The sequence below is a fragment of the Dermacentor albipictus genome, chromosome 3, assembly GCF_038994185.2.
Source record: "Dermacentor albipictus isolate Rhodes 1998 colony chromosome 3, USDA_Dalb.pri_finalv2, whole genome shotgun sequence".
Classification (NCBI taxonomy): domain Eukaryota; kingdom Metazoa; phylum Arthropoda; class Arachnida; order Ixodida; family Ixodidae; genus Dermacentor; species Dermacentor albipictus.
In genome coordinates this window covers 162,096,599-162,109,593 of record NC_091823.1, presented here as the reverse complement: position 1 = coordinate 162,109,593, position 12,995 = coordinate 162,096,599, and the positions used below count along the sequence as shown (strand labels likewise).

Sequence of the window (12,995 nt, the reverse complement as noted above, 5' to 3'; positions counted from 1 at the left end):
CGACGACGCTCTGTGGAATAACGGCCTGGTGACCGTGTTTGCATCTGCATTCCAATTTGCCGAGGAGGACTCAGCGAGAAAATGATATGGCGCTACTTCGGACCTTACAAGATCACCCGACGCTTGACTATGAGATCGTGCCAGACAGAATTTCACAATCAGAGCACCGCCGCGCACGATCTGAAGTCGTCCGCGTGGTGCGTTTAAGCCTTTCTACGCACCCTTTCGAACTTAAGAACTTGGTTTCATTGTAGCTTTGTTGTTGCACTTTGTTTATTATGCGTGGTTTTGTTTTCACTTTCATACTTGTTTGTAGCATCGGGGCGATGCTTTTTAAGAGGGGTACGTTGACACGTGTACTCATTATCTTTGTCCCGAGGACTGCATTTCTCCTATTAACTAAAAGTTATCGCTCCGAGCACAACACGCGCGCATGCTTGGAACTTACTGGAATGTTATCGAGGGTTCCATCTCTTGTCTGTTGTCACTGCAGCTTGTGTAGTCTGATTGTATCCACGATGGTAATTGTGTAGTACTTTCCGGAAGATACGCGGGCATCAGCGACTACGCCGTACCCTTCGATGACTCATGCATAAAAGCCGACGGCCTCAACCGGCAGACGAGATTTTCGATCATGACCGGCGGTGTTCGGCGCAATCATTGCGCTTTGAGTGCAGCCTGCTTTTCTCGGCACCGGTTTGCCCAGTAAAGGCCGATCCACACGACGGACCAAATTGCTCTTTTGGACCGCGGTCCGCGCATCACGTGATAGGACGTCACCAGTTCCTGCGTACCGCCGTTAACCCGCGCAAGACCGCGGCCCTCGCGGTCCAACAAATCGCCGAGGCTTTTCCCGCTTTCGTTTTGGCGGCGGACCGCATGCAAACCGCAGCGATTTTGGCTTAGCCAACGAATGTTGTCCGGCAACAGAGTGTCGTCAGCCAAATCCAATCTAGTTTTCGGCTCAGCAAAAGCCAGTCAAGCCAGTAGTTTCATGTCCGCCGTTCCGCCTACACGTGCGTGCAGCAGACATATTTTTTAAACACCGTGTCCTCTTGGAGTGAAGAGGAGGTTTTTTCATTTTGTATACCTCGTTGAGCAGTTCCCGGCTTTGTGAGGCTCGAGCCGGAATGATAACAATGATAACACTCTGGCCGAGAGTGTAGCTGGTTGGTCCGCTCTGCCGTCTGCAATGGCGGTCCGCCGTGTGGATGTGCTCTGCGCCGGACCGGACCGCGGCGGGCCGTGACGTCGCATCACGTGACCGAGCGGCCCGCGGACTTGGTCCGTCGTGTGGATGGGCCTTAAAGGGTTAATTTCGCCACAGTTTTGCTACTGTTTTCTTCACCGTCACCACCACGTGACAATATGTTATCGGCAACGTTTAAGTAACGCTATAGTTGATTGCCAAGCGTTGCAGGACATTTGTTTAAATTTGTTACCGTATAGCTCCGCGCTACCTTAACAGACGCGCGACGTGCAAATCGCAGCGATGTCTTAGTGAATGTTCAGTTCACCTGAAGAATTCCAGCTGAACGCTACTCACGAAGACGCTTGAAAATAATGCGATTTGCTTTCAGGCAAAGTAGCGAGAGGTCATATTGGTAAAGAAACATTTATTTACAATCTGTATTATTATACGCATGCGACACCAGTACCACAACTTGCACACCTCCAGATGCCTTAAAGCTTCACTATACGCGGCCTCTCAACCGCATCCAATATTTTTCCGTCGGAACTATATGATACAAGATCAGCCTGTCGAACTTCGAATGAACGAGAACGCGAATCAGGTAGGAGAGCCTACTTTGTCTCTTTATTCAATCGGACATGAATCCGTGGAGTCCGCTCGCTGCATCTGAAGAGCACATTGAAAGTTGTTACATACAGGAAAGTGCCTTTAAAATACAAAGAAGGCCAACCCCATTAGAATTATACGGAGCACGCTCACAATGCCGGTCACTCACTTTTATCTGCGTCATTGGCGCGGGAAATCCCAAATCGATGCCGATGGCCCCCTTCCGTGACGGCGAGCACAGCAGGCTTATGGCTTCGGACATGCCGTAGATGTTCGCCAAGCATTCAAGCTCACTGCCGAAGGCCTCCAGGGCGGCGTCGTATTGTGGCTTGCTCAAGGCACTTCCGCCAGTACAGATGAATCTCAGCCCACTGATGCGCTGGCCCGTACGCCGAATCTCTTCCACCAGATATTGGAGGTGCGATGGAAGGAATATGGCAGCCGTCGCCTGGACAATAATATGCAATTATTGAATCATTTATTTGTTGTGTCCACGAACAACCGCGATGTCATGGTGCTGGTACACAAGAAAAACACAACAAAAAGAAGTAAACATGTAATGCAACTATGGCTAAAAGTTGTGAAGAAGAAATTGATTGAGAAAACAAAAAATTGTGGCACAACACTTCCCGCGATGACTGTCGACAGTAATGCATTAGCAATGAATCAATGTCGCACAAAGCTTATTGCCACTGCAGAAACCAGTTATGTATGAGGCCTGTACTGCAGCGGGGCACCTCTTTCGCGCTTCCCTAAAAACACTAGGCGCCATCTAGCACCGCCGCAGCGAAGCCTCACGCGACATCCAAAATGCATGGCGCGCCAGCGTGTGCGAACGCTGAGAGCATAGAGTTTCTCAGTATAACAACTAGAGGGAAATTTGGCGCCACCGTCTATGGGAATTTCTTCAGGGCGCTGTGACGTCATGGGAATGACGGTATATGTGACTGCGAGGCTTGTGTTGGCTGGTACTGTAAGAGGCTTCGTCTAAAACGTGGAAATGGCTACACAAATAACGCGTCCTTAAAGTAAAATCAATCTGAGGAGTGAGCGTCCTTAACGTAAAATCAGTCTGAAGAGTGAGCCAGCAAGCGCTTTATGACAGTTCGGCGGCGCGTCCGACTAGCGTAGAAATTCATAGCTCTCTGTGTGGGTGTTAAATGCGCAAAACACTCGCAATATGGACCAAAATGTAGTCAAATCGTTGTTACGCGGTCGCTAGCTGCATAGGCAACTTAGCAAGGGAGTCGGGCTTCGCACTACTCAATTACTGCCTCTTCGCACCGGCAGGTGGCGCTACGTACGCGTCTTGCAAAACTCCAGTCTGACGTCCATTGCTTTTTTCTCTGCTGCTAGAAAAGAGGACCGCCGAAGCGAACGCGCGGGTTTTTATCGGAGAGCAATGACGTCACACAACCTGTGTCCCCGCCCAAAGCCGCCCCGCCGCGCCGCTCCTTCTTCCCCGCTAGGCTCCACCACCCTCGCCGTGTCGCTATGCTGCGCGATCTCTCTCTAATTTTTCTTCCCCAGCTCGGTGAAGCTGCGCACGTCAAGCCCAGCGAGGTTCCAACAGCTCCACTGTAAAAGGACACGAGGAGAGCATGACACTTGTAAAGATTCGGCATTTTGTGGAGAGGAGAACCTCTGCTGAGAAAGGCCTATTTTCCTTGGTAGTTTCTACGGAAGCAGAGTTGAAAGAAAACTAGTAGATCGGATCATGTAATAATTTAAAGGGTTAACAGCCCTGTGTCATGTTGTTGCTGACTCTACCTGCGTCTGTGTGTGCTGTCAACACTTTAAGATGCTTTAGCAGCTAGCCCACCGAACCATCCATGTAATATTTGCATGAATAATGTTCTATAAAAAGAGGGTGTCGTTGCGACTACGTCTGCAGTAAAGTAAATGAAGGGCAGGATGCTTATTCAATTTTCAAAAGTCGTTGTGTGAGGTCAGAAAATAAGCGCGGACTTCTCTTGCAAATACACATTTAAAACGCCATTTGAATTACTTGCGTGATTTTATACTACTGAGACAAATTAAAATTTTGGGAGACCGATGAATTCAAATGATTTCGGGAAGGTGAGTGGAGTACGATAATCTAGTGAAAGTCCGGAGACGCAACCGAGCACTCGCAGTCTTCGTGATGCTATATATATACGGACTTAACGTAGTATCAAACAACTCGGCGAGCTCGCTTACTTCAACAACCCTCGTCGACAGTACATGATCAACAGAATAAGGAAAGATGATATAACGAGTTTTACGTGAATTAGACAAAATTATGGCTTTTGATGAGCTTGGAGGGAGCCTACCACAATTGAGAAAATGAATACGTGTCGGCCTGCAGGTAGACGGCGGTCTTCGGTAATGTGTGTGTCCTTAAATGTTTTAGTGCAAAGAAGTGTAAGGAAGAAATACAGATTTCGGCATTTCTGCGGAAACGCCAATGTCAAAAAAATTGCCTGTGGTTTAGCTCTGGTTAACTCTAGTTGAATTGCGAATGAAAGAGCTGCATGTCTACGCTTTTGGTGCTAGTTTGTGGTTAAGCGTTTGGTTTCGCTATATTGTATAGACACGAAAAGACACACTGTTCAGGTAACGAGTAGGCTAGGTAAGGACTAGGTAACTTCTACGCAGCGTCACATTCCGACGCTGTCGAGAACTCAAAACGGTCTTTTCCGCAGTTAAAGAGTCACTCCGGGACGTGGCACGACTTTTTCTAGCCGCACCTTTACGATACGGCTAGAAGAAGATACGGCGCCCCCCACAGATCTTTGCAAGGGGAAGACGCAATAGATCTCCACAGGATACAAACGGGGGTGTACCGAAATTTATTACGATTGAGCAAAATTTTCCCAACAATGTACGGGCGTGCCTGTCTGTGGCGTAGCGGCGATTCACCACCGTCTTTGTACCACATCTCATGGGGATGCCAAAGTAGACCGCCGAATTTAAATGCCTACTTATTTAGGTATAATTTAACAAACACACTGGAGCAATGGGAGGCACAACTCGCCAGCTCAGATCCGAAGGTGCAGAAGGCTCTTCTTGGTCACGTTCGGCTAGCGGCAGAAGCCAGTGGAGCCCTGGACTTCGGGCGCCACCCATCAAGCTCCTAATCCCCTATCCCCCTTTCCCCAAATCAATAAAGTTATTCTCTCTCTCGTGACGACGCTTCTCGAATCGTGCGGCGCGTTCTTCTGGCGTCTCTTGAGCGCGTTGTCCTTTCCTCGCATCGTTCTGTTGTCGTTGCATCTCTTTCGCGCTCTCCATAACGACTAAACACACTCCGGCAAAGCGCATATATATATGGTAGTGAGCCCACGCAAGGCGACGCCTCCTCTCCCTCTACCCCAGCGGAGCAGAAATGGTGCAGCGAGTGGCGACGGCAGCGGTGTCGACGGTGGCGCCATCTGTTGGAGCGCGACTGCTTCGTTGTTAGGCAATGGCGGCTCAAGGTCGTTCGTCGGCTACGGCTTATGACATACGGCTGCCTGTATTCAAGGTCGTTCGTCGGCTACGGCTGCCTGCATACGGCACACAGCGCGACGAGCCAAATGGCTCCCTGGGTTGCGTGGTAAAGCTTTCGCTTTAAAATTAAGTGAAGCCCGCCTAACAGGGAATCTTGGTGCACACCAGCAAATATCGTATAGACAAAAGAAGATCGACCGCTCACGCTCACGAAGCACGACCTATGGAATTGACAGCATGGCAGTAGAGCTCCGCTAACAGCTTCAACACCGTAGTGCGCTTGCTGCTCTAGAAGTAGGGCATGATTGACTGAGTGAAAGGCTTTGCTGAGGTCGCAATACACAGCATCAACTTGCGCCCTTTGCATAACGGGCGTGGAAACCTGCACCATAAAGCTGACAAGGTTGGTGGCTGTTGAGCGGCTTGAAAGAAAACCATGCTGATTTGGAGCAACAAGATTTTTTTACACATATGATGATGATTACGATGGTTAAAAATTTTGTGTATTGTAGCGCAAAGGCCAAGTATGGCCAAAGAGCACCAGGCCATTCTTGATCTGTTGGCGATGGAAGAATGAATAACATGAAGTAGATGCGGCGTGGCTATAAAGGGGCCCGAAATGGTCGCAGTAAAGTGCGTAAAGTGTACATTGACACGCATACTTCTTTGTTTTTCTTTAGTGACCCCTTCTTACACGCTAAGAAATGTGAAACGTTACCATTTGGCAAAAAACGCACCTGCATGTATCAGAAATTTCTCGAATGTTATCGATAGTTCTATCCGTCGTCTGTTGTCACTGAACCTTTCGTAGCGTGATTGTATCCGTGACGCAATTTTTATAATCCCTTGAAAGTGTGCCGGCATCAGCGATCACCCTGGAACCTGCAACGAGCCCTGCCTGTATAAAAGCCGACACGCTTGACCCGCTGATCAAAATTTTGACGATCGCCGACTTTGCTCGCCACTGTCGTTGTACTTAACTGTTACGTGTATTGCTTGTATTGCTGTGCGCAAGTTCGGCCAATAAATAGTTACGTGATTGACAGTTGTCGCTATTTTTGTTCACCTTCACTGCAACGTAATAATATGTAATAAGATATGGCACGGAGATGTGCGATGAACGTGAGAAATACATGACGAAGGGATGATATATGAAAATGTGTCCGTGATAATGTCTGCAAGAAGCACGACTGCCTTAACTGAGTCGTTGAATGCAAGGGTCCGAAAGGGTACGTGCTATACAAAACGACACTATCACAGCCACAGCTGGTGGTGAGAGGGCACGGTCTGCATTTATTGGTATGATAACACCTGAAACAACATCATGCAAGCTCTTTATTAGCTCAGAAAGCTCTCAACAGTGGCACTCAGAGCGATGCTTTGGGATAGGCTCTGGTTTAACTGGGTCACGCAGTCACGCTGGAACACCACCAAAACGAAGCCGGTAGCAGCATGAATACCAAAAGCTCTGCAGTAATACTAACCTGACCGAATTCGTTCGTACTTGGATTAAAACGCAGCGTGACCAAAACAAGAACACAAAGACACGCTAAACAGCATGACAAGCACTCACTGATTTTTGTGCACTAAGACATGTCTTTATTATGCGCAGAGTTTGCCATTTCACACCACTAGTTAACGGACAAAGATGGTAACACATGTTCAGAATATATCCAGATATCATTCTTGCACAAACAATGCTAAATCACCACCAACAAGAAAACAAAGCACGTTCATCGAATTTTTCATTGTTAGCTATCATCTTCGTGAAAAAAATGTCGGTAGCATGTTGCCCTCCTGTAAGACGAGAAGGCGTAAGCCTGCCCATGCAAGCATGCGTCATATCTCTTTCCAAGACGTGGATGAATCCCGATGATCCCACAGAGACACCGGGTTACCGGTGCTTTTGTGGGGCTCGGAGGTCAGGCAACTCAGTCGACTGTCACCACCTGTTTCTCTTAGACTTTACGGTGCATCCTCTCTACAGGTAAATACAGCAGCACTCACGATCTATCGCCTTGCTCTTGCCAGCTCGGACGTCGCACCTCTTTCCTCGCTAGGCGAGCATCCTCGGAAGGGGCCTACCTTCGAGGCCTACCGCGCAATACGCTAGGCCCCGGACGGGCCTGCCACATCGCCGTCTATGTCGCTTCGCAGTGGATAGTATTTCCTCGTTTTCATCTTAGGTGAGTATGAGCCATTGCTGTTGATGGTAGTTTTCAACCACTCGACTAGAAGCCGCTTTTTTCGGGTACGAACCATTGCAAAGAGCCACTTAATGCTTTCGCCCTAATATGCTGGTTAGCTGAGTCACTGTGCAGTAAAGCGAACGACTGAAGAACACGGAACGTCACAAAAGAAAACTTCCCACTTTGACATGTTACTTGAGCAAGCGTATAAGATGAAAAGTTTACCACTAGAAACGCGACAACCTTTACATGGAAGTTTCAAACATTTCAAACATAAACAAAAACATTAAGACAACTATTCTCAGCGTTACTCGGTAAAACAGATGGCGGCCGCATTTAGATGACTGCGAAATGCAAAAACGCACGTGTAACGTGCACAAGGTGCGCGGTAATGAACCCCAGGTGGTCAAAATTAATGCGGAGTCCCTCACTATGTCGTGAGTCTTAATAAGATCTTGGTTTTGGCACGTAAAACCCCAGAAAATATTATTATTCGTGCAAGTAAAACCAGTTAATAGTCAGCGCTTGTGATGTAGCTTTGTGCTTGGTCTTGTCCTTGTCTCAGTAACGCTACGCTTTTTAACCAGATGGTTGCAATAAACATGGAGAGAACACGCCGTTCTCGTATGGTCAGCTGTCGCAGTCTAGAGAAACAGAAATTGCGGACTGGTACTGTATAATAATACGGTAAAAAAACGTGCACTTATAGCATAGTTGTGATCGCACCTTTCCTGGTTCATTAGTGTATAGGGGTAGTACGACTGTTGCACCGAATTCGATAGAGTCAGCCTCCGACTTTAGCACTACTCGGAACGAACGCAATTATTTTCCGTAGAGTGAGGAGACAATTACGCGAAAGCACTCATTCAGATTACACGCGCATTCTCACGAATTCAAGTGAATATGTGTTTTTACTCAAGTTGCAGTGTGGACATTTGAAATTAAGTATCAGAGCGCATATGCTGGAGTACGAAAAGTAGTACGCTTACGGAGGTTTCTATTGAAAGCGTTCGGGTATTGCGCTGCGGCATTTTATAAGAACAGGGTTGCACTTTCAGCGCCAACAGCATCTCTTAGATTAATTTTGTGTCTATTATAGATATAGGGTACCACGCCGTGCTGTATATGCCTGGTATATTGAATTGCGTAAACAAAACTGAAAGTTTAACCGGAAGGACGAAGTATTGACAGTGGTAGCGACGTTTAGGATTGTGGTTAAGCTCTTCGCACGGTGTTGTAACTGTACGCGGGTGCGGCATGGCTTGAAAGAGCACGCGACAAACTTCTGCTGGCTAGAAGGAAGCGTGCCCTGGGAAACGTGCCCTCCTGAGACGTCCGTAAGCCAGCCGTCGGAGAAGGCTAGCTTCATGAGGGCCGCCAGTGGCGCTGCAGGGGTCGCACCTCGATGCCTGCCCACCTACGTTCTTTCTTTTCAAAACACAGGATGGATACCAGGTAAAGTAAAACCGATAGCTTGGTGGCGGAACCCACTGCCCCGTTTCAAAGTAGACGCTGATAGCATCCATCCATCCATCCTCGACGCTGCGTGAGATAAGACCGACGCGAAGCCGTCGGCATTAGTGAGCGTCCAGTGTAATCATCATCATCATCATCATCAGCCTGGTTACGCCCACTGCAGGGCAAAGGCCTCTCCCATATTTCTCCAACAACCCCGGTCATGTACTAATTGTGGCCATGCCGTCCCTGCAAACTTCTTAATCTCATCCGCCCACCTAACTTTCTGCCGCCCCCTGCTGCGCTTCCCTTCCCTTGGAATCCAGTCCGTAACCCCTAATGACCATCGGTTATCTTCCCTCCTCATTACATGTCCTGCCCATCCCCATTTCTTCTTCTTGATTTCAACTAAGATGTCATTAACTCGCGTTTGTTCCCTCACCCAATCTGCTCTTTTCTTATCCCTTAACGTTACACCTATCATTCTTCTTTCCATAGCTCGTTGCGTCGTCCTCAATTTGAGTAGAACCCTTTTCGTAAGCCTCCAGGTTTCTGCCCCGTAGGTGAGCACTGGTAAGACACAGCTATTATACACTTTTCTCTTGGGGGATAATGGCAACCTGCTGTTCATGATCTGAGAATGCCTGCCAAACGCACCCCAGCCCATTCTTATTCTTCTGATTATTTCCATCTCATGATCCGGATCCGCCGTCACTACCTGCCCTAAGTAGATGTATTCCCTTACCACTTCCAGTGCCTCGCTGCCTATTGTAAATTGCTGCTTTCTTCCGAGACTGTTAAGCATTACTTTAGTTTTCTGCAGATTAATTTTTAGACCCACTCTTCTGCTTTGCCTTTCCAGGTCAGTGAGCATGCATTGCAGTTGGTCCCCTGAGTTACTAAGCAAGGCAATATCATCAGCGAATCTGAAGTTACTTAGGTATTCTCCATTAACTTTTATCCCCAATTCTTCCCAATCCAGGTCTCTGAATACCTCCTGTAAACAGGCTGTGAATAGCATTGGAGAGATCGTATCTCCTTGCCTGACGCCTTTCTTTATTGGGATTTTGTTGCTTTCTTTATGGAGGACTACGGTGGCTGTGGAGCCGCTATAGATATCTTTCAGTATTTTTACATACGGCTCGTCTACACCCTGATTCCGCAATGCCTCCATGACTGCTGAGGCTTAAGGTTTAATAGTGTAATATTAGATACGTAAAAAGCAGTGCCGCTAGTACCACTGAATTTCTATCAGTTGTAGATCATGAGTCGAAATATTTTTTTATTATTTATATTGCTTTATATTATGAGCTATACAATGCGAAGGAAACTCTTTGTGGAGGCTGTTTGAGCTCTGCTGTTATCGAAATTCTCACAAACAAATCTGTCAAGTCCCTAAACCTGGTCATAATAACTTTGGTGTTTCAATAAAATAGCATATATCTAACGTATCGAAGAACATTTTGGACTACCACACCAACGCTGACAGTGATTACGAAGGCAAAAATTCCCCAGGAGTGTCTTTAAGAAATGCCATCGCAGCAATATAACATACACTGTTTTTACAAATGGTAGTGTCCGGATATCAGCACATATCATATTTATCATATCATCATCAGCACTTATCATATTTCTTATTCCGTTCATATTTGACGTCCAACACCTAATCACTTGCTAACTTTACAGAGTCTACTGACAAAATTTACGCCCTAAGAATTTCTTTATCCGTGTTACATTTTGCTCGTGCTTTCATTCTACCAAACCTTATGGGCATGCATTATTAAAGCAATAATAAATGGCTCTGTTGAACTGCCCAAAGAAGCGCAGCGGAGCATACAATGGCACATTCTCTTGCGATTAGCAGTCTTAGCCTACTTTAACTACTTTGCATCTATGTATGTACCTATCAGTCTCTTCGCCGCTTATTAACCCTATATTGCTGAGGATCCCGTGTCGAAAAAAACTCAGCGACTGCGTCGAGCGTCCTGCGTTGGACGTCGCTTCGGCGATTCGAACCACGCATACCGAACCACGTGGGCCCTCCATGTGGCACAAGGAAACCAGTAAACTAATTGAATTTCTCGACGTAAAATACGCAGAAAAATCGCCAAGTACGACTTACACATAACCTTCGGACTTGATAGCGTTGTAGTGTAATTTGAATACACGATAATACATAATTCCATTACACGGACCCTCAAACGCAAACCCCTTTTAACGCGATAGTTTTCAAGCTGCCGTTTGTGGTCTGTCTTAGCACGAGCGGCGCGGCCCCTTCACTTCTTTGCACATCATCAAAAAAAGAACGCGAATGCTCGCCTTCGTGCATAGCGTTCGCCGCCAGCATTTCCCGGTGAACATTAAGTTTACATAAGCTGCAGTTGCCGGGAAGCGTGAAGCACTCGGGCATTTTTCAATGCTTTCGCGTTCCACTCTTAAACGAGAACCTTAAGTGTCCTCAAAATTTTCAATACAAACAACTTCTGGGAATTTCTGCAGTGCTGATGGGCATTTGAACCCGCATAGCTCGTATTCATTTTTCTGAGAGGCAAACTTTGTACGCACAACGGAAACGTCCGAACCGCTCACCTTGTGCTTGCTGGCCGAACTAATTACCCTTTCGAAGCTGGCGTTCGGAGGCATTACTACAGTCTTCGTGCCCAACAGGACGCTAAATGTTATGAACAACAAGCCGGAGCCATGTGTGATGGGTGTTGGCAAAAGTACCACGTCCGAGTCGTCGTGCGGGAAAGTCCACCTGAAATGCAGCGAGTATGCGAAGTTTCTGTTAATTCGATATGCGAGTGGTCAAGACATTTCCGCTCCGACTTTAAAAATATGCAGCGGTGAAATGTTAAGTGACTAAGTACGTCAATTCGATATATTAAGACAGTGCGTAGATTCATAGACTACAGCAGAAAAGAAATGGAGATAGGTGATTCATGTTTCGGGAAATAAACAGCGCAAAACAGTCAAAAAATAAGTCTTCAGTTGTGAGTCAGCGCCAGTGTCGTGTTCTTCTTTTGCTTCGTCCTCGTCTGTCTTGCGCTGTTAATTTCCGAAACATGAATCACCACCAACTCGCCCAAGTGTTTCTCTTCTAGTGGAGATAGGTGCGCAGAGCACATATTAGGAAACATGCGGGTGAGTGCCTGTAGGGAAAACAAGAGTGTTTCGCAATCTATACAACTCCCTATTAAAAAAACTTGTACACGCACTTGAACGATCAGAATATGCGTACCTCGCGCGACAGATTTGATTTCCGGCAGCAAGCTTACACACACGTGTACCGATGCCGAATATATATTTATTATCACAAAAGTTACGGCCAAAACTCTCTTCATGAGAATTATCGGGGTGCGAAGCGTTATGCAGCGGCTCTATATGGGCGCGTTTGCGAGCTAAACGTCCTCGCTTCTCTCCTTTTGTTCGATTAGAGTAGCGCTGCCTATGCCTAGGTGTTCTAACGCATGACGCTCACCTTCCTTGGTCGAGGCACGTTCGCAGTGCGAAAAGAGGAGTAACTGCGCATAGGAGTCAGTGGCTCCGTGTTCACAATCTTTGCACCAATGACTGCACCAACGCGCCTCCGCGCCAGGTGCCTGCCACTTGCACGACGGCTGCGCCTCTAGCGAGTGAAGGGTGCGCAGCATAGAATTTTGTTACGGGTGATGTGGCATTCGGGTGCAGAGTTCGCCGAGGCCTCCTGAATACGGAATGGTCACGCAGCTCACCTACTGAACCTATACTGCATAGGTAACAGAGGTTGGTTGCAAGGAGTTCATTTTCAGACTGATAAGCTAGCTCATCCCTTCAAACACCAAATTTAGCTTGTCACTTCACTCCCCTGGCAAAAGAGAATTTTAGATTTATGTGAAAATGAAGTAAATAACGGCGGGGCGGCATATATCCTCAAGAGTTTTGGACATCTCTGGCATAATTAGGTCGAGTTCAAAATTATAGCATTATTTTGCCGGATGTGTAAGCGGAAAATTAACTTTTAGGGAAACAGGAAAAATAAAACTGACCTTTCATGACTTCGCTAAGAGCTCCTTAGACGCGGTGATCATTTTTTTATTTTT

The 12,995-nt window shown here is 47.0% G+C and overlaps 1 protein-coding gene across 2 annotated transcripts in view; it reads right to left on the bottom strand.

Annotated features, from left to right (window-relative positions):
- LOC135905177 (luciferin 4-monooxygenase-like) overlaps positions 1 to 12,995 on the bottom strand; it is a 125,630-nt gene that overhangs the window by 78,550 nt on the left and 34,085 nt on the right. For both annotated transcript variants that reach the window (XM_065436198.2, XM_065436197.2), the window contains exons 5-6: positions 11,503 to 11,671; positions 1,968 to 2,246 (exon numbers count right to left, since the gene is read on the bottom strand). In XM_065436198.2, coding sequence (XP_065292270.1) covers positions 1,968 to 2,246; positions 11,503 to 11,671 — 448 coding nt within the window. The remainder of the gene's footprint in view (positions 1 to 1,967; positions 2,247 to 11,502; positions 11,672 to 12,995) is intronic.